The sequence below is a fragment of the Botrytis deweyae genome (assembly GCF_014898535.1).
Source record: "Botrytis deweyae strain B1 chromosome Unknown BDEW_025, whole genome shotgun sequence".
Lineage (NCBI taxonomy): Eukaryota > Fungi > Ascomycota > Leotiomycetes > Helotiales > Sclerotiniaceae > Botrytis > Botrytis deweyae.
In genome coordinates, this window is record NW_024066232.1 from 138,819 (window position 1) to 160,901 (window position 22,083).

At 37.6% G+C, this 22,083-nt stretch overlaps 6 protein-coding genes across 6 annotated transcripts; all 6 read left to right on the forward strand.

The window, feature by feature from the left end:
• Window positions 1-3,213: 3,213 nt before the first annotated feature.
• EAE98_008969 (uncharacterized protein) lies at window positions 3,214-4,147 on the forward strand (the record flags this gene model as incomplete). Its single annotated transcript, XM_038956590.1, has 3 exons — window positions 3,214-3,529; window positions 3,609-3,957; window positions 4,018-4,147. The coding sequence occupies 3 exons, from the start codon at window positions 3,214-3,216 to the stop codon at window positions 4,145-4,147; spliced, it is 795 nt and encodes a 264-aa protein (XP_038806960.1).
• A 924-nt stretch (window positions 4,148-5,071) lies between these two features.
• On the forward strand, window positions 5,072-7,387 carry EAE98_008970 (uncharacterized protein; the record flags this gene model as incomplete). Its single annotated transcript, XM_038956591.1, has 1 exon — window positions 5,072-7,387. The coding sequence occupies one exon, from the start codon at window positions 5,072-5,074 to the stop codon at window positions 7,385-7,387; it is 2,316 nt and encodes a 771-aa protein (XP_038806961.1).
• A 3,323-nt stretch (window positions 7,388-10,710) lies between these two features.
• Window positions 10,711-11,211, forward strand: EAE98_008971 (uncharacterized protein; the record flags this gene model as incomplete). The annotated part of the gene is made up of 1 exon (XM_038956592.1): window positions 10,711-11,211. One exon carries the CDS (start codon window positions 10,711-10,713, stop codon window positions 11,209-11,211), a length of 501 nt encoding a protein of 166 aa, XP_038806962.1.
• A 1,220-nt stretch (window positions 11,212-12,431) lies between these two features.
• EAE98_008972 (uncharacterized protein) lies at window positions 12,432-14,007 on the forward strand (the record flags this gene model as incomplete). The annotated part of the gene is made up of 4 exons (XM_038956593.1): window positions 12,432-12,699; window positions 13,163-13,469; window positions 13,520-13,623; window positions 13,712-14,007. The coding sequence occupies 4 exons, from the start codon at window positions 12,432-12,434 to the stop codon at window positions 14,005-14,007; spliced, it is 975 nt and encodes a 324-aa protein (XP_038806963.1).
• Window positions 14,008-18,400: 4,393 nt separating this feature from the next.
• EAE98_008973 (uncharacterized protein) lies at window positions 18,401-19,022 on the forward strand (the record flags this gene model as incomplete). Its single annotated transcript, XM_038956594.1, has 3 exons — window positions 18,401-18,420; window positions 18,441-18,477; window positions 18,570-19,022. The coding sequence occupies 3 exons, from the start codon at window positions 18,401-18,403 to the stop codon at window positions 19,020-19,022; spliced, it is 510 nt and encodes a 169-aa protein (XP_038806964.1).
• An 818-nt stretch (window positions 19,023-19,840) lies between these two features.
• Window positions 19,841-20,932, forward strand: EAE98_008974 (uncharacterized protein; the record flags this gene model as incomplete). The annotated part of the gene is made up of 4 exons (XM_038956595.1): window positions 19,841-19,862; window positions 19,923-19,948; window positions 20,327-20,583; window positions 20,614-20,932. 4 exons carry the CDS (start codon window positions 19,841-19,843, stop codon window positions 20,930-20,932), a joined length of 624 nt encoding a protein of 207 aa, XP_038806965.1.
• Window positions 20,933-22,083: the final 1,151 nt, after the last annotated feature.

Below are 22,083 nucleotides of genomic sequence, written 5' to 3' on the forward strand. Positions count from 1 at the left end.
GGGAAGCCACTTGATTTGAGCATTTTTCGGGAGTCTGAGTGAAGTTCGAGATTTGCAATGTGTGGGATCTGGATGCTGGAGATGGATGCAAGTTTACAGTGTAGGTACGTAGGGGACAGTTGTTGTGCATGCATACGGCGTAGGTACTGGATCGTGCAAAAAGCTTAGACTCTCACGACGGAGTATGGATATACATATTACATACGTACGATGTTGAAATTTGCCCGCTGAAACTAGAATGTCGATGTGGTATAGATCAACAGCCTAGCTTGAGGATGGGACTACGCACTACACTACGCTGCTGCACCGCGCTGAGCGTATAAATTCTTGGCGAGAAGGGGAATCATAGGACAAAGCTTGAACCCTAGACGCCAGAATTCATCCCTGGGGGAGTGAGGAATTCCTCATTGTGTATGGTTCATGATTGAGTGCTGAATAAAAAGTCATTAATAGCAACGGTACGATAAGAATCCACATCCAACATCTCATCATTCAACGAACTATACTATCGCAAGATATTATTGATCTGGGTCTAGTGGAAAACCCATCAAGAGAATTGATTAATTTATTCTTTTTTCTTTTCAGAAGCAAAAGAGTGCTAACGTTAGCGGGGGACGGAGAAAAGGCCGTTTAATTTTTCTTTTCCTTTTCTCTTGTGTTGGCGATCAGAATGAGGTGGATGGCGTCTCTTAGCGTCTTCTACACCGCCTTTTTGTGGTTGAGAACCTAGAGAGGGCGAATGAGGGGTTCTCGCTCTAGCGACAACGAACCTTGGAAAAACGACTATTTTTTTTCATTGTGCTATCGTTATCGATGACTGATGGATTCTTTGGGGCATCCAATTGATGGCTCTGAATTTGGAATACGACTAGGTCGATTTTTTGTCCCGATCTTGATATGGTGACTGGGAAACTTGGAAGGGCTCTTTTCTTATCTCGCTACTCTGGTCCAACAACCAGAGATAGTTCTAGTACGGTAATAACAAGACATCCAAATCTTACGGGAATTGGGAAGGACGTTTTGGACATCGAAGCACCACGCTTGATTGTATGTCAGCTTCTAGATACCCATGAAACTAAAGTCTCAAGGGGTTATAGACAAGGGCTGAAGTGAAAACAAAGAAGGAAAGAGACCAGAAATTTTTATACAAAAAGTTATGAAAGTAGACACATTGAGCCCGAGAATCGGTTGCAAGTAGGAAAAAAAAAACACAAACCCCAACGCTGCTGACACACAGTCGATCAAAACACTCAAAATCAAATATAGCCTTAATATGGTATCAATATATTGTAATTCCCCAAGACCCAGTACGTGCTTACCCTCGCAGGGTAATACCCTTCTAACCCCAACAAAACCATTCGGAGATACTCCATATGTAAGTACCAAGAACTTCACATGGGAAGGACGTTGAAGGGAGTGGTACTTGCATCTTACAGTGGTGAAAGGAAAGATATGTCCGCGAAAACGGGAGTATCCGTTCCCATGTCATGACCCTAAAACCTCAAACCAACCCGCGCCATACATACATACATACATACATACATACATACCTACATACATACATCAGTCCAGACTCGCCATGTCAATCCGTAAATGTTCTCGTGACCCTCACATGGTTGGAAAGATGTGCGCATTTTGACCTCTCGGACTCAACCCCCAATTTGGTACAACCCTCGTGTCCCAAAAGATGCAATTCTAGGATTGATGTATATTGCTCGCGCATAATTTTTTAAATGAACTGAGTGTTTTGTATAACCCCAATAGCGGCTCATCCAGAATATGATTACACTATCAACCGGTAGAAAAAGAGTCAACAGGGTGTTGTTGATAGAAGTGATGTTTGCTAATGACCGGAAAACGGCTGTTAAATTCAATGATGGAAGTACAAAACATGTATGTAAATAAAGAGCAGACGCGGCACGCAGGATGGAAAAGGCATGTGAGGAAGCCAACTACGCACGCCACTCACTTGATTGCACTGAATGGAAATAGAAACTTGCAGAACTGGGAAATGCACGATTGGACACTTTTCGTATTTCGGCTTTTTCTGAAGGACGCACCAGCCATCCATCTGAGGAATGAATCAAAAGACGCACGACATAGTTGCAGCTTTCAAATTACATGGAGAGTACAGTAGGCACTGTACTGTAACGATCGTGCATCAAGCCGGCTGCTGTTCTGCGAGGCGAGGCGAGGCGAACGGGTACTTGCTGCTTGCATATCCTATGCTATGCCCTCCTTATCCCAGTGCCTCCTTCATGTAACCAAGATATGTTTTAATGAAAAGATTTGGAAGGGCAAAGGAAGTGGCAAAGCAAAGACCAAATGAGAGAGATGTCAAATTTGAAATTCAATTTAGTAACCGTATTGAAACATCCATTTGAAGGAAGGAATTTCGGAAGCTCTTTTGCCTTGCTCAACCAAGGATTTCGAGATGAAGAGGGGGAGAATTTGGAGGCATCGGATGATATTGAAATTTGAAGGAATCATCGGATTGAAATGCATGATCGGGGATGTTTCTTCCTAGGGTATGACTGATTCTCGCTCAACCTTGAATTTTGATGAACACCATACACATCAACTAACAAATTTTTCCTTCATTTTTCAAAACATGATGTGATCACCCATCAATCATCCCGTATCCGTTCGAAACTTCGAAGTGACTGTAGTCCTTGAATGGAGATATCGGAGAATAAGATTTTCTTGTGCGAATTTGGTGAGACAGACAGAGTACTGTACATGGCTTTTACTTGAAGTGATGAACTGGTTTCGGAAGAAGGGAGGTTGTTGTCTTGAGACTGGATTGGGGGCTAATTGATTCCTAGATTGTAGAAATCTAGCCAGTCCAGTCTATCAATGGGGCGGTTCACGTGATCAGGCGTTTTGGGCGCGCCTTCTGTAACTGTATCAACGCATTCGCGCTTGTTAGTGTTTTCCTTGACATCCCGCGTTTGGAAGTCAAAATCAACGACGAATGGATGTGTGGATAGCATGAACTGTACGGCCAAAATATCTTGATTCTAAAATACGACCGACTAACCGTATGGGCTTGATCTTCGACATGGCAACGAATAAAGTGCGATATTTCTTTGTTTGAATAGATTGTCATGATCCCTGAATCTCTTGGACTCGCAAACTTTACGGAAAGGATTCACGCAAGCAAGTATAGGCTCAACGATAGCCTGATCTACAATCTTTTACGAGAAAACAAGCATGGCACCCCCAAAACCGCAAATACCTCCGGCGGCAAAACCAGTATTTGGTGCCCATTTCGACGCGTGGAATTCATCAGCGACAGGGCATCAACGGGCAGAGAATAAGATAGGTGGTTCTACAGGATGGAGAGAATCTCGAGCATCGAAGCTAGGCCACCAGTTCAAGTCTGGTGGTACAGGTGGCAAAAGGATCTCCGACAAAGTTGGGGCAGGATCTGAAGACTGGGATGAGAAAGCGAACGCCTTGATTCCGAAAGAAGTCAAGGCAAGGGCAAGACGAAGTGTCAGCGACATGTTAGTGGGGAAGCCAGGCTGTATGTTTTGTTGTCCCTTTCAAATTCCCTGTCCGATGCTACCAAATATACTTTATTGATGCTTGTCTTTCCCATTTAGTGCCGATGAGCGCCGAAGAACGACTGATGGAGATGCGGAAACTCGAAGATGAAACTAAAGTGGAAGAGGACGATCTAGCCCGAAAGTCTAGAGGCATCTTTGATGAGCTGGTCATCTACATAAACGGTAGTACATATCCAATGGTCTCGGACCACAAGCTCAAGCAGTTGCTGGCAGAGAATGGAGCACGAATGTCGATGCATCTGGGCAGGCGACAAGTCACCCACGTTATCTTGGGCAAACCTTCTGCTGTAGGAAGTGGAGCTGGAGGTGGTTTAGCTGGGGGAAAGTTGGAGAAAGAGATACGAAGGATTGGTGGTTGTGGAGTTAAATATGTCGGTGTAGAATGGTATGGGCCTTCCGGTATCCCCTGTTTGCATATTCATACTAACATTTCTGGCAAATACAGGGTGCTAGAAAGTATTAAGGCAGGAAAGAGACTTTCCGAGACGCGGTTCTCGAATCTGAAGGTAGCTCCGAAAGGCCAGCGGAGCGTTTATGGCATGTTCAAGAATACGGCCAATGCCGACGTAGATTAACAATTGACGCTAAGGACACCGAGTGGGCAAGCGAATTGTTCATGCTTCCCAAACTTTTTTGGCTCAAGTCTAGTTTTTGAGTCTTGAGAGGTATGTCATTGAGGTCAATGCATATGGTGTGTATGATGTATCTATATATATATGGCATGGATGCCATATTCGGCTGTCTGCTTGCTTCTACGGCGTTGTGCTAGGAATCGAGGTGCATTCTGGGTGGCTGCATAGCATCTGCGATGGGAATAGGAAATATCATTTGGGAGGTCTAGAGGCGTTTGGTGAGATTCTGGAAAAGGCTGTACCATGACATAATTTGATATCACAGTAATTAAGAAACATCAATCACATCCACCTTCATCATGCTGTCTTGTCATGCATGTTTGAGTGATGTACTTTCAAAGAACGGCAAGAATGTACTTCACGATGACATTTTTCTCATCACCCTCATACAAGCATCCGATTTCTTTGGAGTGAAGTATCTGGGTCTCTTCAGATCTAAGAGTGTCTCTCACTGAGAGAGAAGCACTCGAATGTAATGTCGAGAACGAAGGCGGTGACAATGGTTCCTTGAATCTATGGCCTAGTATCATCCATTTGTAACCAAAATTGATATATTTAAATGTATTCAAAACACAATCGTTCACCTATTGAAATCACTCGATATATGAGTGCCGACAACATATAAGGTTTGAAGTTATTGACAATTTTGATGGTCCATTCTGAAAGTAGAAATGGTAGATTCAATCATCCCAAATATCGGAACGGCGAATAGTTTACCGATGCACGTTGCCCCGTAAACAGAAAAATCCACCATTCACAACACATCATACGAAAAGGTTTATCCACCACCACACAATATCTCAAACATTACATGACCACTGACTCAAAAGATACACTATCACAATCACGAACAAAGAGAGTTAGCAAATGGCGGAGCCCCTTTCGGATTTATCCAGCGCAAATATCAATACTGGAAGCCCATCAGTTGTTAGCAATACAAACTACACCATGTCTGAAGATACCAGCTTTACAGAAAACACTCCCATGAGTGGGAGCGTGGGGAGTCCACCAAGTTCGCCCTTCGTCGATGCGACACACGATGCGACAGATCCGAGCAAGGAGAATATCTCTCCTATTAGGAAACAAATGTTGACGTCAAGGAAATCAATTGATGGAGAACATATGTCACCCCTGAAGCTATTGAAGAGCCAGACTTCACCCACCAAATCATCAGATGGCACACGCAGTCCGAGGAAGATGTCGACACCCATGAGATTTCCTGTGAAGCCTACGACTGCCACACCTTCGCCTCTGAAATCGCCTGACCCGCCGGTCGTCGTTGAGCATGAAATGGACCTAGATGACCCAATACTAAGGGATAATGAAGGACTTACGAAAGCGATCGAGATATTGGAAGAAGACGATGATGATAATGATAACGAAGAGGGGCAAACGATGAACGAAACTTTTGCATATATAGGTACTGGAAGCGCTACTAGCGCTTCAGAGAAAGATGCGCACAATTTGATGGACGATACAATGGTCAGCACATTCAGCGAATTTTCCGCTATGCCAGATCTGACAACGTTTTCAAAACTCGGACATACCAGCCCGAACTTCCCATCAATGGGTGCACCAACACCGAGACAAAATCATCGATTCAGTACCCCGGCTACGGCACGCAGGCAAGTGAATACATCTGAGGAATTTTCGCCAGCACCATACGGGCATAGAAATGTTAAAGGCAAAGATGATGGGAATACCACTAACCTTCTTGACTTTACCGCACAAATGAATGGGTTCAACGGTCGCGGTCCCTCACCTTCAAGGAATAGGATGTCAATGTCACCTTCAAAAACTTCTGCACCTGAACATTGGTATGGGCCAAGTACTGCCGCGACACCTAAATCAAACCGCATGAGCAACTTGCTCGATTTTGATATTCCTCCTGCGCCTACACCTAGGAGTTTACCCTCCATTACACCTAGAGAAATCGAGAGATTGAAATCAGACTTCTTATCGGAGATTAGTAACTTGAAAGCTACGTTGAGCGGAAAGGAAGCTGAATTGCAGTTCATGAAAACGGCCGTTGGCGACGCGGAAAAGAGAGTTGGGGAGAGTCAGGAACAATTACGAGAAGAACGAAATATACAAGATCAACTGGCGGCTGAGAAAGAGGAGTGGGAGAAGAGAGGTCGGGAAATGGAAGCTGTGTTGAGGAATGTTAGAGAAGAAATGGTTCAAACAGAGCAAGAACGTGAGGAGTTGGATGGTCGATTGGAGGAAAGTGAGAGAAGAAGAGAAATGGCTGAGATTATGGCTCAAGAAGCGCAGAGGAACTTAGCAGCTATGCGTGCAGGAAAAGCTACACCTGGAGCTACTTCACCCCCTGTCGAAACGCCTTTGAAATCGCCAACAGAATGCCACTGCGGAGGTCGAACTGTCGAACTTGCGGTCGAGAAGGTATCCAGAGAGTTACATTCCCTTTACAAGGAGAAGCACGAAACTAAAGTCCAAGCTCTCAAGAAAAGCTATGAACGTCGTTGGGATAAGAAGGTTAAAGAATTGGAAGCTACTGTTGAGGATCTCACCAAGGAGAACGAAGAATTAAGGTTGGGCGGCAACACCACGACAACTAAAGCGGAACCCTCGGCGGAGGATATTGAACAACAAGCAGCACGCGATGCTAGAACCAAGGAATTGGAGGCAGAACTCGAGGGCCTGGGCATGGAAATTAGGAGTGTCAGGGAAGACAACGATGACCTCCGACATATGCTTGAAGAGGAAAGAGCCGAGAAGACTAAGCTGGTTCAGGCTGTTGATGAAATGATTCCAATGATCGCAATGTTCGACGACATGGTTGCGAAAAATCTTGAGGAGGAAAAGAAGGCTGTTCCAGCTCGAGCATCTCCGATCCCAGAAACACCCGCCTCGCAAAAGAAACAACATGTTTTTGAAAGCCAAATGAAGAGCCCCACTTTAGCGAGAACAAGTAGTGTTACTCGACCAAGTGGGTTGAGAGCGCCAAGTGCGGCTGGAGGAAGTAGGATCGGCAGAGGTGGGATTGGGATGGGAATGGGAATGGGAATGGGAATCGGAGGCGCGGCTGGAAGGGAGAGAAAAGGAAGTCATGGGAGTGTGGCTAGTCAAGGTAGTAGACCAGGTAGTGGACTTTCGGGCAGAACGAGTAGCAATTTATTGAGTAGTATCGATAAAATGGGAGGGGGAGGGTATGGTCGTTAATTCTATTTCTTGAAGGGATTGAAGTGGAGGGGAATGGGTAGTAGGCTCTTGGGGCTAGTTTGGTTTGGTGCTTGTATATTCTTCTTCTTGGTGAAAATTCTGTGATGGATTATTGTGGTTAGGTTGGAATGCTTCAGGGAATGGAAGCGAAGGGGGTGATGGATTGTTGAAGATACGAAATAATGATTGGGTGGCGTGCTATGGGTATGGATATGGATGGATGGATGGTAGTTGCATACCAATGAAAGCTCGACCGCTTGTCATATCTGGTTTATTTTATAGTGGCGGCTGGTTGGCGCCTGGGCGTTGGCGGCATTTGCACCGCGCTAGGGGAGGCTAGTTTCATTAATAAATTGGTTTATATCTGTACTTGTTCTCAATATTGTGATAAGGTGCTATGATGCGATTCGATGGATTGTGATGAGGTAGGATGAAATTGAGAGTTGGGCGTTTTCAAAGCTGTCCTCCTATTACACATGTATAACATTAAGCGTTTTCATTAATGGTTTGGGAGTCGAATATAAGCACGCTGTGTGCGTGAGCTAGAGAGTATGACATTAGTTCTTGCAAGTTCAGGGTTAGTGGTGAGATCAGAAACAAGGGAGGGGCTAAAGTTCATCCTTGGGTTGTGCAGTAGATGTGTATGTTGAATTACATTTTCGAAGAGCAGAAAGGTATACATAACATTGAATTCGTATTGTGAATAAATCAACTGGGTGGTGAGGTTATTGGCAGAGTGGGATGGGAAGAACGGTGGTTGCTATGATTTATGTGTTGGGAATGATGATAAGATCACAGGTGGAATGACGTACGATGATATGGGATATCATTGTCTGTAATCAAGATGCAGTATTCATGTTTCTATTCTCCCATTTTGCCATATGAGTGTGGTTGATATGATGAGTATATCGTATTTTCCTCTTGGAATTCCAAGCTCATCTCACCTTATCACAGAAGCTACAATACACATAACGAAGAGCTTAGAATTTACAGACCTTCTTTATTACCACCTCTCTTAGTTTTGCGATAGTACCCTTTCTTTGGGCTTCGAGATTGATGTGAATGGGGAGATGGGAATGGAGAATTGAGAGGAGTGAGTTGATTAAAATCATACACGCTGTGGTTATTGTTCTCAGGATTTAGTAAGATAGTGAGACATGCCAGTGTATATGATCCACAAATTTGAGATCCCTAATGCAGGATGTGGAAGTATGTCTTAGCTAAAAGGAATAGTTTATAGGACTCAATTCGCATGGCATGAAATCACAATAGTCTTCTATGATGTTGGAAATTTGGGACGTAGATGTTGGTTGATGAAGGGGTTGCTTTATAGAGTTATGGATGTTTGTATGGACCTAGAAGGATCAAGCTGTCTGTGAGTGTAGTATTTTAGTTCACGTTTTCGTCATCATTTTCGATCATTATGATTCAAAATTTCGATCCCTCTTTTACAATTCAAATGCCAGAATCTACAAGTCTTGTACATTGTACAGCCGGGATAACGCACATAGATCTGCGTCCCAATCAGTGATGCTGGACGAATAACTACCCTTCCTCTAATTTTTTAATTTTTGAGTTTGCCTTAGGACAGATCAAGAAGGTTTATAGACGTCTCATGCTGAAGGAATTTCTGGACGTGAAGATGAACTATCAGATACAGGAGAAGTCCTGTGATGATGTATTTAGTATTGCCATGAGAGATCGAATCACTTTGGGGAATGACAATCGAAAAGGTCGATCAGGTGTATGTCGAGGGATTCACGGGCCGATACACACCCGAATGCGGTGAGAATAGAAATTCTGTTCTGGCACCTAAACTAACTAATTATTAGCATGGAACCGGAATAGAAGTCGGATCCAGGGACACTCGGGAACTAGAGATAGACTGGAATTACTAAGAAGACTAGGGAATTCTCAAAAGCGGTGTACATATGGTGGGGGTGGGCAAAGCTAACAAGATAGCCGATGGAGAAAAGGGGGGTCATGATAACCGAGTGACGGACTGACGGGCAGGAGAAAATATTGGTACTAGGATTGGGAGCATAATCATTTAATGAGGAATTTTGTGATTGATACTAGCTGTTTACATAATCTAAATGTGAAATCTAAATCTTATTCTACCAATTACTTTCCAAAAATTGCTCGGCGGGCCTGCTGCCAGGGTCGGTAGTCATAACTACACAATTTGTTTTACCTTACTTGATTCTCCGGTGATTTGTGTAATCGACGTAAGCATAACCAATTTACTAATGAGTCCCAGGGAAAAGATTTGTTGCAGGAGCATAAGCCATATCAAAGATCCAAGAGGAAGCGAATAGGATGTATTATGTTTTGATTTCTCATTTGTTGCGAAATTACAATTTCCCGTAGGACGTGAATATGATTAGAATTCCAAGAGACACAAGTTTATAACATCGTATAAGATTGCGTTATTCATATAAATTGGTTTCTATTGGGTACAAGGAGCTTTTTACCACAGCATCGTCTATATTCTGCCGGAGGCAAGGTGTGAGTAGTGCGTGCAAGCTCGCAGGTTGTAAGACATGGTCATGTTTGTACCGGAAGGCTACGTCACTTCCACCACTCATCCTTGAAGGGGCTCGATTGATTCAGGGAGCTCATGGTTTTTATGTTCATTCTAGTGGATGTCCGGCTGCGACTGAGCAACAATGATGGGCGAGATGATTGAAAAGGGATTATCTGAAGATATTCTGTAGGGAGTAACTTCGCAGCTGTCAATTTTGGTGATGCAGTAATTGTATTTTAGGGCTCTGAATGATATGAAACGTAGACTCCAAGTTATATGTCGGGGTTGGAAGGGTATTGGAATTTCCAGAATTTGAGTTGGCTTTGGTTGATGGATCCTGGAGATAGAGGATTTCAGACTTCGCCAGGTAAGCCAATATCAATTCTCTCACATTATTTGGTTCCGTAAATCTTTACATCAAGTCAAACTCAAATAATTCAATGTGCTTTTCTATTCATATAGCAAAAAATATCAAGGCTTCCTTCGAATCTATAGCGTGGGTGATAGATGAGTTTAATCTCTCATAGTAATTCGTCATGGGTACACGGTGGAATTTCCTTGAGAAATTCATTCTCATGCTTGACAAAGGAACTTGTCAACAGAAACAAAACAATCTTGGAAATCTGATTGAACAATAGCATTAATATTTTAATCTACTGCAGAATTACGTCTCATAAATTCTATAAAAGCCAGCTCTCCGACGACTCTCAAGAAATATTCTCATCATTCATAGATTCATCTACTTATCATACCATACCACAGCTAATCCACCAACTTCCCCCACAAAATCTTCAACATGTCACAAATTAGCGTCCCCAAAGACAACGTCTTCAGAGCCAAGACTAGAAACAAGACCAAGAAGACCAGGAAGAGCAAGGTCCAGATCCAGAACCAACTCACCCAGCTTCCCGAGACCCCATACTTAGAGATTTCACCCCAAGTCGATGAACCCCAATTCTTCGACCCATTCGCGGAAGCAGAAGAAGTCGATCTCAAACAAGCCAAGCTGGTTCACGTTCGCGCTCAGCAAACTCAAGGACGACCTAAGATCGGTAAAGATGGAAAGAGAAAACCCCATTGGGTCACCACCATCGAAGGACTTCCCGAGAAGTTCGAGAAGAAAAAGATCGTTAAACACTTCAAGAAGGCCCTCGCGTGCGCGGGCAAAATTGTTGAAGACGAGACTTGGGGTGAAGTCATTCAGTTACAGGGAGATTATAGAGACGTCGTCTTTAAGTTTCTCACGGGAAATCCAGGGTTGGAGTTGAGTGAGAGTGTTGTTATGGTTCATGGATAGATACGGAAGATTGTTTACTCGCTGGTCGAGAAACAATAGGTGAGAGGTAGTCCTTTCATTTTTAATCGTTGATCTAAGTACAAAATACCAAAAAAATTCCTTTGTTGTTTGTTGAATCTAAATGAATCAAATACCCTTTCGAGTGAAAGGGAAATTTAAGAGGTTTTTACCTACAAAAAAAATGTTTCCTATATGAATGTGATACTATGACTACAACAAAAAATGTGCCTCTTATTTCTTTGAGCTGCTGACCTGGCTGCTAGATACAAGCTTTGTGAACTACGTGATGCTAATGTTGTTGCTTGGAAGATTGTTCAATCTTTATTCTTCCGGTTCCTTTACGTATGGGCGGATTGACCTCGAGAAACCTCTGTGTACTGACGAGCATACTCAGTATTTTTATTCCGTTCGCAAAATCTGATTGAGGAGTTCATGAGGCAAGGAAATCTACGTTCGAGTAGTAGTTGCTAATGGGTCAACTTCCCTCTGGTTCAGTGAATCCCCCATACCACCCATACTATACTATATTGATTGCAGTTTCTTTGATCGAGGCATAGTGATCGGGAAAGACAAGAGACATGTCTTTGAAAAGAGAGGAAGTCATGGAAAGAGAAAGCACTCGACACAACGAGAGAATCACGATATACAGTAATCTTAAGTTGTCACCTCTACCTTCTTTCCCTTGTCGAGAGAAAATCTCTGTGGACTCAATGTCATTAATAGTTCGTTCATGTGCCTAACCTTTGTAACTGAACTAAATAGCTGCTCAAGCTTCCTATTAGTGCTAAATAAAGGAAAGAGATATAGAAATGAATTTTGAAAGAGTCCTCACAATCCTATTGTATGGAATCTATAGAGGAACAGAAACTCCGGGCATTGTTGGGGTTCCATTTCCTTTCACACAACTGTTGATTTTCGGTTTAGTTGGTATTTACCAACATGCAATTTTCACTAGCTTCTTAGTAGTCACTGTCATCAAATCTATCTCTCTTGAATATTGCTACTGCTAACGTCGCCAACTTCCATAACTTCTTTATTACCAAAACACAATTGAAAGGATTTTCCTTAGAATATCATTGATTCTTCAGGCGATTGAAATTTTAAGTAGAAAACCTTTCACTTCCTTCATTCGAGAAGTTTCAACCACATTGGCGTAAAATTGCTTTGTTCAATTTTATTGCAACACCTTCATACTCTCACTTCGTTCGCATCCAACAATCATGGCGCCAATTACTGAAGTATTAAGGCAAATAGGTGCAGGTGCACAATCCCTCGCTATCCATATGTCAGATCAACCAAAATTTGTCCTTGAAAACATCCCGAGCTTAACCCCTCCACCGGGAATTATGTCAAATTTTCAGCACCGAGCATCCAGACGAGAAAGCGTCATAGTAGTCTCTACCTTATTAATGGCTTTAGGATCAATCTGTATATGTATTCGGGCATGGGCAAAACTCGTGAATGTTCGTCCAGTCAAATCACTTTGGAGTGATTGTAGGATTTATCCTCTCTGTATGATATTGGAAACAAAAAACTAATCGAAGCTCAGTGACTACTTCTCTAAGCTTTGTGCGTGGCGTACTCGATCAGATTTTCAAATGCTAACTATTTAGCTTCTGGCGATAGCTGCATATATAACTACAGTTTTAAGTACGTCTAATTATAAACTTACATCTGCTTGATGTTAAATAGAAACTAAGTTTGAAGTAGCCGTTACCCCTGGAGGGACAACTGGTTACCACCAATATGACATTCCCCTGTCCGCAATATTTGCCAACCGCAGCATAATTGTATGTCTTCCAAATTTTTCTATTCTCATTTCACCAAATTGAATATATCCAGTTAATGCTTTCATCACAATACTCACTCAAATCTAGCCATTGATTTTAACCTACACCATCAACCCCACGACTCTGGGTTTCGTCAAACTCACTCTTCAAAACTTACATAGAAATATTCTTCACCGAGAGCTGGGTCAAAATAGCTTGCACATTCGGTGCTATCATATCGTCAATCTTTTACACAATCCATCTAATTCTGGCATTGATCTGGGGAATCCCGCGTAATGGTGTACCATGGAGACATCAAATGTTGTGGGATTCTTTCTTCCGCATGCAAACATTAAGTTTACCTCGTGCTACTGTGGGGTTTACAATTGATACACATGTGATTATAATACCATTGATTGCTGTAAGTAAGTCAAAACTAACGCCGAGAAAGAAAATTGGCGTGGGGTTGATATTCGCCACGGGATTCATGTATGTCAAAGTCGATCCATGAGGGGGGAAGCATACTGATAGATGATTAGTGCTACTATTGGATCGATTCCGAGTACCATCTACCGATTAAGACTTGACGACATGACGATAATGATGATGTGTTGTGGAATCTTGCAGTCGTTGCACTTGTCAGGTGAGTAGATCTCAGACGAGTACATTCATGCGTAACTAATGGTTCCGAACTTTCAGTCTGCTTGAGAAATTTCTCGGCATCTTCATAGCTTGCATATTAGATATCTCAAGATTCGTCTGCATGTATAGAGGGAGATTCAAATACTTAAGCTGCTCATTATTATCATTTTCTGGTTGTAGAAATATGATAAAGACAAGAAATATACGAAAATTAACGAAACTTAAAGATAATAGTACCGAGGATAGTGTTCAGGAAGATGAAAACAAGCATGAGAAGAGATCTATAAGAGTCTATCCTGGGCTCGATATCTCAGAAACGCCTCACGCGTCTGCTTCTAATAATTCAGAGACGCCTAGACCGTTGAACGGGAACGAGATGCCATGACGAGTAATTTTGGCGCCGGGGTTTTGGATACGAGGTTCATTTTGTAGTATATGATCTGAAAATTAGTTGGATCTATTTGACCAAGTATGATGTCCTTTGAGATAACCCGTATGTTTTAACTCAACGTTGGTGTTCTGCTTCAACTTTCGGAACTCGCTTAGATCTAACCTAAAATCGTCCACCAGAACTGTTGGGCTGCTTTATGGCAGCTCTTCTTCTTTTCCAGAACTCTTAAATTATGCTTTCTAGCACACAAATATCGTTGTCGCGCAATGTCAGCACATAATACAAATCCAAACATGACAACTATCTTTCACTATCGTTTGGGGGAAATGCAGTCTTTTTGTCGTCAATTTTTTTTTCTCCGGTCACATCATTCAAACCATCTACGAGTACAAAGCCAACTTCCAAAATTTGAAGAATGGATACAGATAAGTTTCAAGCTATTTAAGAATCACCAATTTCCTTGTTATCAAAATCCTCATCTGAGATACAAATACCTTATACTCTTTCCACATCCAGGTTTCGTGGTTTATGTACACTATGATTGAGAAATCGCAGAAAATCAAGCGAGTAGACTTGGCTCCAGCTATTTTCCTATCCTGACTATTGAAATCACGCCTCTTTCTCTGTTAGGTTATGCAAAAGTTTTCGAAGCCTTGTATCTTTGTATATAAATATCACTTTTAAAGCAAAAACAAAGAACCAAATAAATAAAAGTATCTGAAATACCTGGCAATATATGTCACAGCCACATTATCTTGTGATTGGGCTCTCGATGATGCGGTACTTATTTTATACGATTAGGTTTTTGGTGTCCACAGTACTGGTTGTGTGTTACGCGGAGGATCCAATAACAAACCAATTTGTAATGAAAAGAGTATATCGGTTGTCATTTTTCTTCCCATCATATCATCAATTGCTGTTGTTACTGTCAAGCAGTCTATCGCTTGACTTCCCAAACTTAATCTGTACTTGGGCTTATGAAATATATCTCATCTCGCTCAACACATGTATTCCGCGATACCTCTATCCAGAATATCTCATCTCATTTCTCTATCCTCTTCTCTTTCCCTTGCTATCCACATAAACTTGAATGTATCCACTCGTACCAGCAATTCTTGGGAAGAAAAATAAGTTGATACGAAAACACGGTTTATATACACTTTATCTTTTCCTGGGCTGAAAACAAAATAACCGAACGAAATATCTTGTCTTCAAGTCACGTTCCTGTAGGTATAAATACATCCATCGGGTCTGAATTCTAACTTCCAAATATAAACTCCAATGTCGAGATTAGCAACCTATGTGGACTTCATAATCCATACTTTTGCAACATCTCTTGAATTCCCACTTGTCATTTCTAATTATAAAATAATTTTCAAGTGTAGCCCGTCTTGTATAGGTACTCAGACCGAATGTCAAGATTCTTGCTGTCATTTCGACCTACGACAGGATGTGATGTTTGCTGTTACTAGTAATTTCTCTCTGCCGAGTTAACCTTATGTATTCTCGTTACTTGTTACCAGGGCTCTTAGGTTTATAGACCTCAAATCTGGCAATCCTATTTCATTGCTACACCTCAAACTACATCCTACTCAGCTGGCAAGACGAGAAACCCATTTCGATTATTGTTTGCTTTGCTGTTCTTCCCTTATCCTTTTGCCTTGGTCGCCTGTGCATAGTCTTATATACCACGAGAAACCCTCTCCATCTCCCAATCATCAACTCCATCCCAAAAACCCCCTCACCGAGCAATGATTCCGAAAGAGTGAATCTCAAAATCCGACTCCCGCAAATCTCACACTAGCTCACCTACTTCAATCCCATCCTCAGATATATAAGCAAACTGATTTCTAGATGAGAATCTCTAAAAACACCGACCCAAGCGTACGGAGAGTGACGAATAGGATTTCCTCTTCTGGAGACCATATACATGGATACTCCAAACTCCCATTCGGTATCAAATTCCATGCTAGAGTCAAGAGAAGCAAGCAATCGACTTCTCGATCTCCACCGGAGACTTGTCATTTAGTTAAGATAGTGACAATGACAATGGCAGTGGTAGTGGTAGTAACCAAAAAATAGTGACAGTGAGAAAAAGAGTTGTCATTCTTGAATAGAACATGTCTTTCTTTCACCATCCCAGAAACTATACAGATACAATACAACTTCCCCAATTCCTATTTCCTATTTCCAACTCCCATCCCAACAATGATCAACACCACAGGAGAACTTCCCAAACCATACACACCCACTCATCCACATAGCACATAGATATCTCAAAAACCCCGTCTTATTGTCCCTAAAGACATAGATATCTCTCTATCCCCCCTCTCTCTCCCTTCAATGCATCATAATCTCCACACAATCCAGCGCTCAAAAATATATAATCCTCGACTCTATCATCAACTCCCTCCCCAACATTTCTCCTCGTCGACCCCGTCATCTCACTCAATGTTATTTATTCGCTCATTCTCTTTATAGTATTTTATCATTCAAATAGGTATGTATATACATTCCTGGAATCAATCAGTCCCAGACACCCAAAAGCTCCCCTCCAAACCCCACCCCCCTTCCCCGAAACCAAAAGCAAGAAATAAATTAAAATAAAAACTTCATAGATATCTATATCTAACCATTGCATATCTAAGGGTGCGTTCGGATCGATTAATTTCAGTATATTTTATTTATTAGATCTTATTTATTTAATAAATAATACTTATTAAGCTTAAATAAAAGATTTATTGAATGCTGAGATTGTAAAATAAATTATTAGAGAATTATTTGATTTATAATATTTCTAATAAATTAAAATAGTAAATATTAACAAATATTTTCAAGATTATTATATATTAGTTGTAAAGCAGCTTTTTAATGCTTTACAAATAATATCTTCAACAAATCTTTATTGTTATTTACTCTTGCTATTTTTCAATATTACTCAAATATTTTCAATATTATCTCAAATATATTAGCCTCAATATTTTTGTCATTTTAGGGTGCGTTCGGTTCGTTTTCTTATTTATTTGGAGAAATTTATAATATTATTAAAATGACAAAAATATTGAGGCTAATATATTTGAGATAATATTGAAAATATTTAAGTAATATTGAAAAATAATAAGGATAGATAATAATAAAGATTTGTTAAAGATATTATTCATAAAACATCAAAAAGCTGCTTTATAATCAATATATAATAATCTTAAAAACATTTATTAATATTTATTACTTTAATTTATTAGGAATATTACAAATCAAATAATTCCCTAATAATTTATTTCACAATTTCAATATTCAATAAATCTCTTATTGTCACGGCGCCAACTACGTTGCCTTCATGCCTCAGGCATACACTATTAGCATGCTCTATTTCCTATAAGAGGGCCTTACCCTTCCATAGCTCTTCCATTCTTATAGTACAATATAAGTCTTTATCTATATCTTAATAGTTTGTACTATCTCTTTAAAAGCTATTCTAGCTTCATTTCTATTTCAAACCCGCCAAAGTTCTGATCTAATTGAGTTAATCGGATCTATTACTGCCTTGTTATATACTCTAATTACTGTTGTTCTGAATCTTAATTGCGATTATAGCCGACTAGACATCTGCATTTGACCTATCCTCTTAATTCTTATTCTTAAACTATATCCTCAACTCTATTGAAATCGATATCTTCTTATTTATAAATCTATTTAACAATCTAAGCATTGTATATTTTGTAATTACTCAAATTGTATTTGAATCGATCAAGTTGTATATAAGTATATTCCAAACCCAAATCACTAATGTTTAGGCTAAAATTAATGAATTAGATAAATTAATTAGTGTATTGAAAATCATTATTCGAAACAATCTACAGGCTTTGTATTGCTGTAAGTACCTTATTGCTTTCAAGAAGTTTAGTAATAATAAATAGAATATTATGAAATACTAAGATTAATATACTGTATTTTACAATATTGTTAATTATTATTTAATTATAAATTATAAAAACGAATCGGAATTTCAGAAAATTATATTCCTTATTAATCTATTTTCTAATTTTGTTTATATAAATAATTAAATATATTTCGATACAATTATTGATAATCTGTATGATTTCGATTTTTAGCCTTCCAGATAATATACTATTATAAGCATCTAAAGCAAATTGAATAAGTAATATCAAATTCTTGACCTTTCTTATAAGATTTCTATAAATTATAATAAATATAGAATAAAAAAGACTCTGTTTGACAATTTCATTACTGAATTTAAATAGTTTATTATTAGATATAAAAAGATTACTGAATAATAGATTATAGATTTTAAATTTAAAGTTTTATAAGAATTGATTAATATATCTATTAATTATTTAAATAAACTTTTTATTGCTAATATTGAAATATGAATAATTTAATGATAAAGTATTTATAATGATTTGAAGGAAAAAGCTTATCTCGATAATCAATGAAAGAATCAAGGTACCAACTTCAACCGCAATTATCTCGATTATTAATAAAAAAATTAAAATACTAATTTCAATTATAATCAATCAAAACCCTATAATAAAAAGCTGGCCACTACTATACCTCCTTCTATACCTGATTTCTTTAGCAATTTTATACAATTGAATGCTATTCGACTAGATCAGCACTTCCCAATTCGTTACATTCGAAAGCAATATATCGAACTCAGCCTTTGCCTTTATTACAAGAAACCAGATCATATTAAAAGCAATTACAAGAAAAAACAAATTAATAATACAAAGTATAGTATTAATACTAATACAAGATATACTCCTTATACTAATCGTTTCCCTATAATTAATCAATATAAGAATTCCGAACTCTATCATAACACTGCTATCCCTTTATACCAGAATTCGTTTCCATCTGCCAACCATTCTTCAGCCATACTATTACACTATATTTCTTCGATCCTTTCTGGCCTTACTCGAGTATTTGATTTAGAAGGTTATATCGAGGGTTCTGTTTATTCAAAGGAAAATAGCAGCTTGATTTCTTAGCCGGATATATTAAAAGATTAATCTCAATTTATAATTGTAAATCGAGATCCTTTATAGGAAATTTACCTTTATAAATTAAAAGATTGATTATATCTAGAAATCCTTTATATCTTAAATCAATAAATAACAAATCTCTTAAAATCTCAACAGAAATCTTCCTTGTATTTAATATGATTATCCTGTTTGTTAATTTTATAAATAGCAGAACTATAGGTTATGACTTTATTAATAAGAAAGTTGTTTTTAAGCTTTGAATATTTATACCCTCTCTTTCTTATATTCGTTATTTACTTCTAACTGATAACAAGCTCTCCGATATCTTTTCTCAATATATATTTCTGAATATATATATCAACAATCACAAAGAGATAGATCTATTCTATATCACTACTTTATCAATCACAAACCCGATAATCCTCAATCTCCCATAACTTCAATATTATAATCCCACTATCGATTGATCAATAATGATATTCAAATTTATATCTATATATTACTTAAGATACTATTACCCTATTAACACTATAGCAATTACTATTTCCAATATAAAAAGTACTTCAAAAATAATTTTGCCAAAAAGTAACAAAGTTATATTTAACACCTCTGAACTTTCTTTACAAAAGCTTATTGTAACTTTACTAAAAAGTAGTAAAGTTATATTCAATACTCTTGAATCTCCTTTACAAAAGCTTATTCCAAAACCAATCTCTATAAAAAGAATTACTAATAAAAACTTTGAAACTATTTCATTATTATTTTGAAATCAATCTATAGTTTTTGAAACTATCATTGAAACCTCAGAAACACTTAAATTAGAGATGCCCGAGTCAACCTTCAGAAGTACTTTATAGATCTCAACATCTCCGGAAAAGCCTAATAAAAAGCATAGCATCCAATAAGAGTTGAACAATATTAGATACCTTATTGTTATTGGTTTTATTCAGTTTTATAAAGATCAGAATATATATATTACAAAACTAACCTGAAACAAACTAAACACTATTTACAAACTATATCAAATACTAGTAAACAACTCTATCCAATTACATTATAGTATTATAGAAAACGATATTGAGAAATTCATAAAGAAGACTGATTGTCTAATACTATCTACAATTAATATTCAAAACAGATTACCATCTTAATTGTATAATTTATATATAGAATTCCTGCTTTTATTTACTAATAAATTTTCCTTTAGATATTCCTGAAATTACAAGATCGAATTTATATCAAATAAGAAACCATCATATAATAAAGGATATCTGATATTCTCAACTAAACTTCAGATTATATATAAATAGCTTAACAATAACTTGAATAAAGGGTTTATTTGCAAATCCTATTTCAGATCGACTATTCCACTTTTATTAATTGCAAAACCTAAAAAAGGTATTTGTATCTATCAAGATTATTGTGAATTAAATAATATTATTATCAAGAATCGATATTCCTTATTATTAATTAAAGAAACTCTTAATACTTTATATTATACAAAAATCTATATCAAATTGAATATTATTACTATATTTAATAAATTAAGAATTACAAAAGGATATAAGTAGAAAACAGCTTTTATAACTCGCTTTAGCCTTTTTGAATTCCTAATAATACCTTTTAATCTTTACAATACTTCTATTTCGTTTCAAAACTATATTAATTATATCCTTTTCAATTTTTTGGATAGGAATTATACTATATACCTAAATAATATTTTGATTTATTTTATTAATATTACAAATTATCAAAAGCAGATCTATAAGATTATACAGAAATTAATTAATACTGATTTACAAATTGATATTGAAAAATACAAATTCGAAACTATACAAACTAAATACCTCAAGTTGATTATTACACCTAATAGGATCGAAATAAACCCAGATAAAATCAAAACAATTCTCAATTAAAAGTTATTAATAAAATTAAAAAACCTTCAACATTTTCTTAGATTTACTAATTTCTATTAATATTTTATTTACAATTTTTTTAAGATTATAGAATTATTTAATTATCTATTGAAAAAGAAGTTTATATAACAATAAACCACTAATCACAAAACTGTTTTTAATAACCTAAAACAAATGTTTATCTTTACTCCAATTCTTATTATATTCAATTACTATTATTGTACAGTTATTAAAATAGATATTTTCGATTAGATTGTAGAAAGAGTTATCTCTCAATATAACAATAAAAGCCAATTACAATTAATCACTTATTTTTTATTAAAATATAATACAACTGAATATAATTATAAAATCTATAATAAGGAATTGCTAGCAATTATTAAATCTTTAGAGGAATAGAGATTTAAACTATATAAAACTCAAAAACTATTTGAGATTATTATCAACTATAAGAATTTGGAGTACTTTACATTAACAAAAATATTGAACCAGAAATAAATAAGATAAATAGAATTTCTTTTAGAATTCAACTTTCATATTATATATCAATCAGATTATAAAACAATTTGCTCTAATACTTTTAGCCGAAAAGCAAAAGACTGCCCTATATATACTAACCCCAACAATAATCAAATTAAGAATTGTCTACAAATAATACTCCCAAAACAAATATTTGATATAACTGTATATAGAGATTTTATCAAACAAACAAACAATATTACAGACCTTGTTATAGCCCTTATAAATACTATTATCCTTAATACTGAAAAGCCAATTAACAATTTCATCAATAAAATATATGATTTATCTGTATTAGTTATTAGTATATACAAAACACTTTAGAATCCTACCACTCATTATTGGCCACTAACAATCAGAAAAGATCTTTAAATAGCTCTTCAAGATTGTAAACTAATTAACAAATAGATATTCTATCAGAATTAATTATTCATCCTTCCATTTATCAAACTCTATATACAAATCATTTATCAAACATACTCAACCGGATTTGCTGAATACCCAGGCTATATCAAGACTGTTAATCTTGTTTTCCATATCCCCTAGACCGCTGAATACGGCCGGGTTCGCTTAACAGGGGTCTAAGTGACCAATCAGATCATCAGGATTCCCAGCTTGCTCATAATATTTGG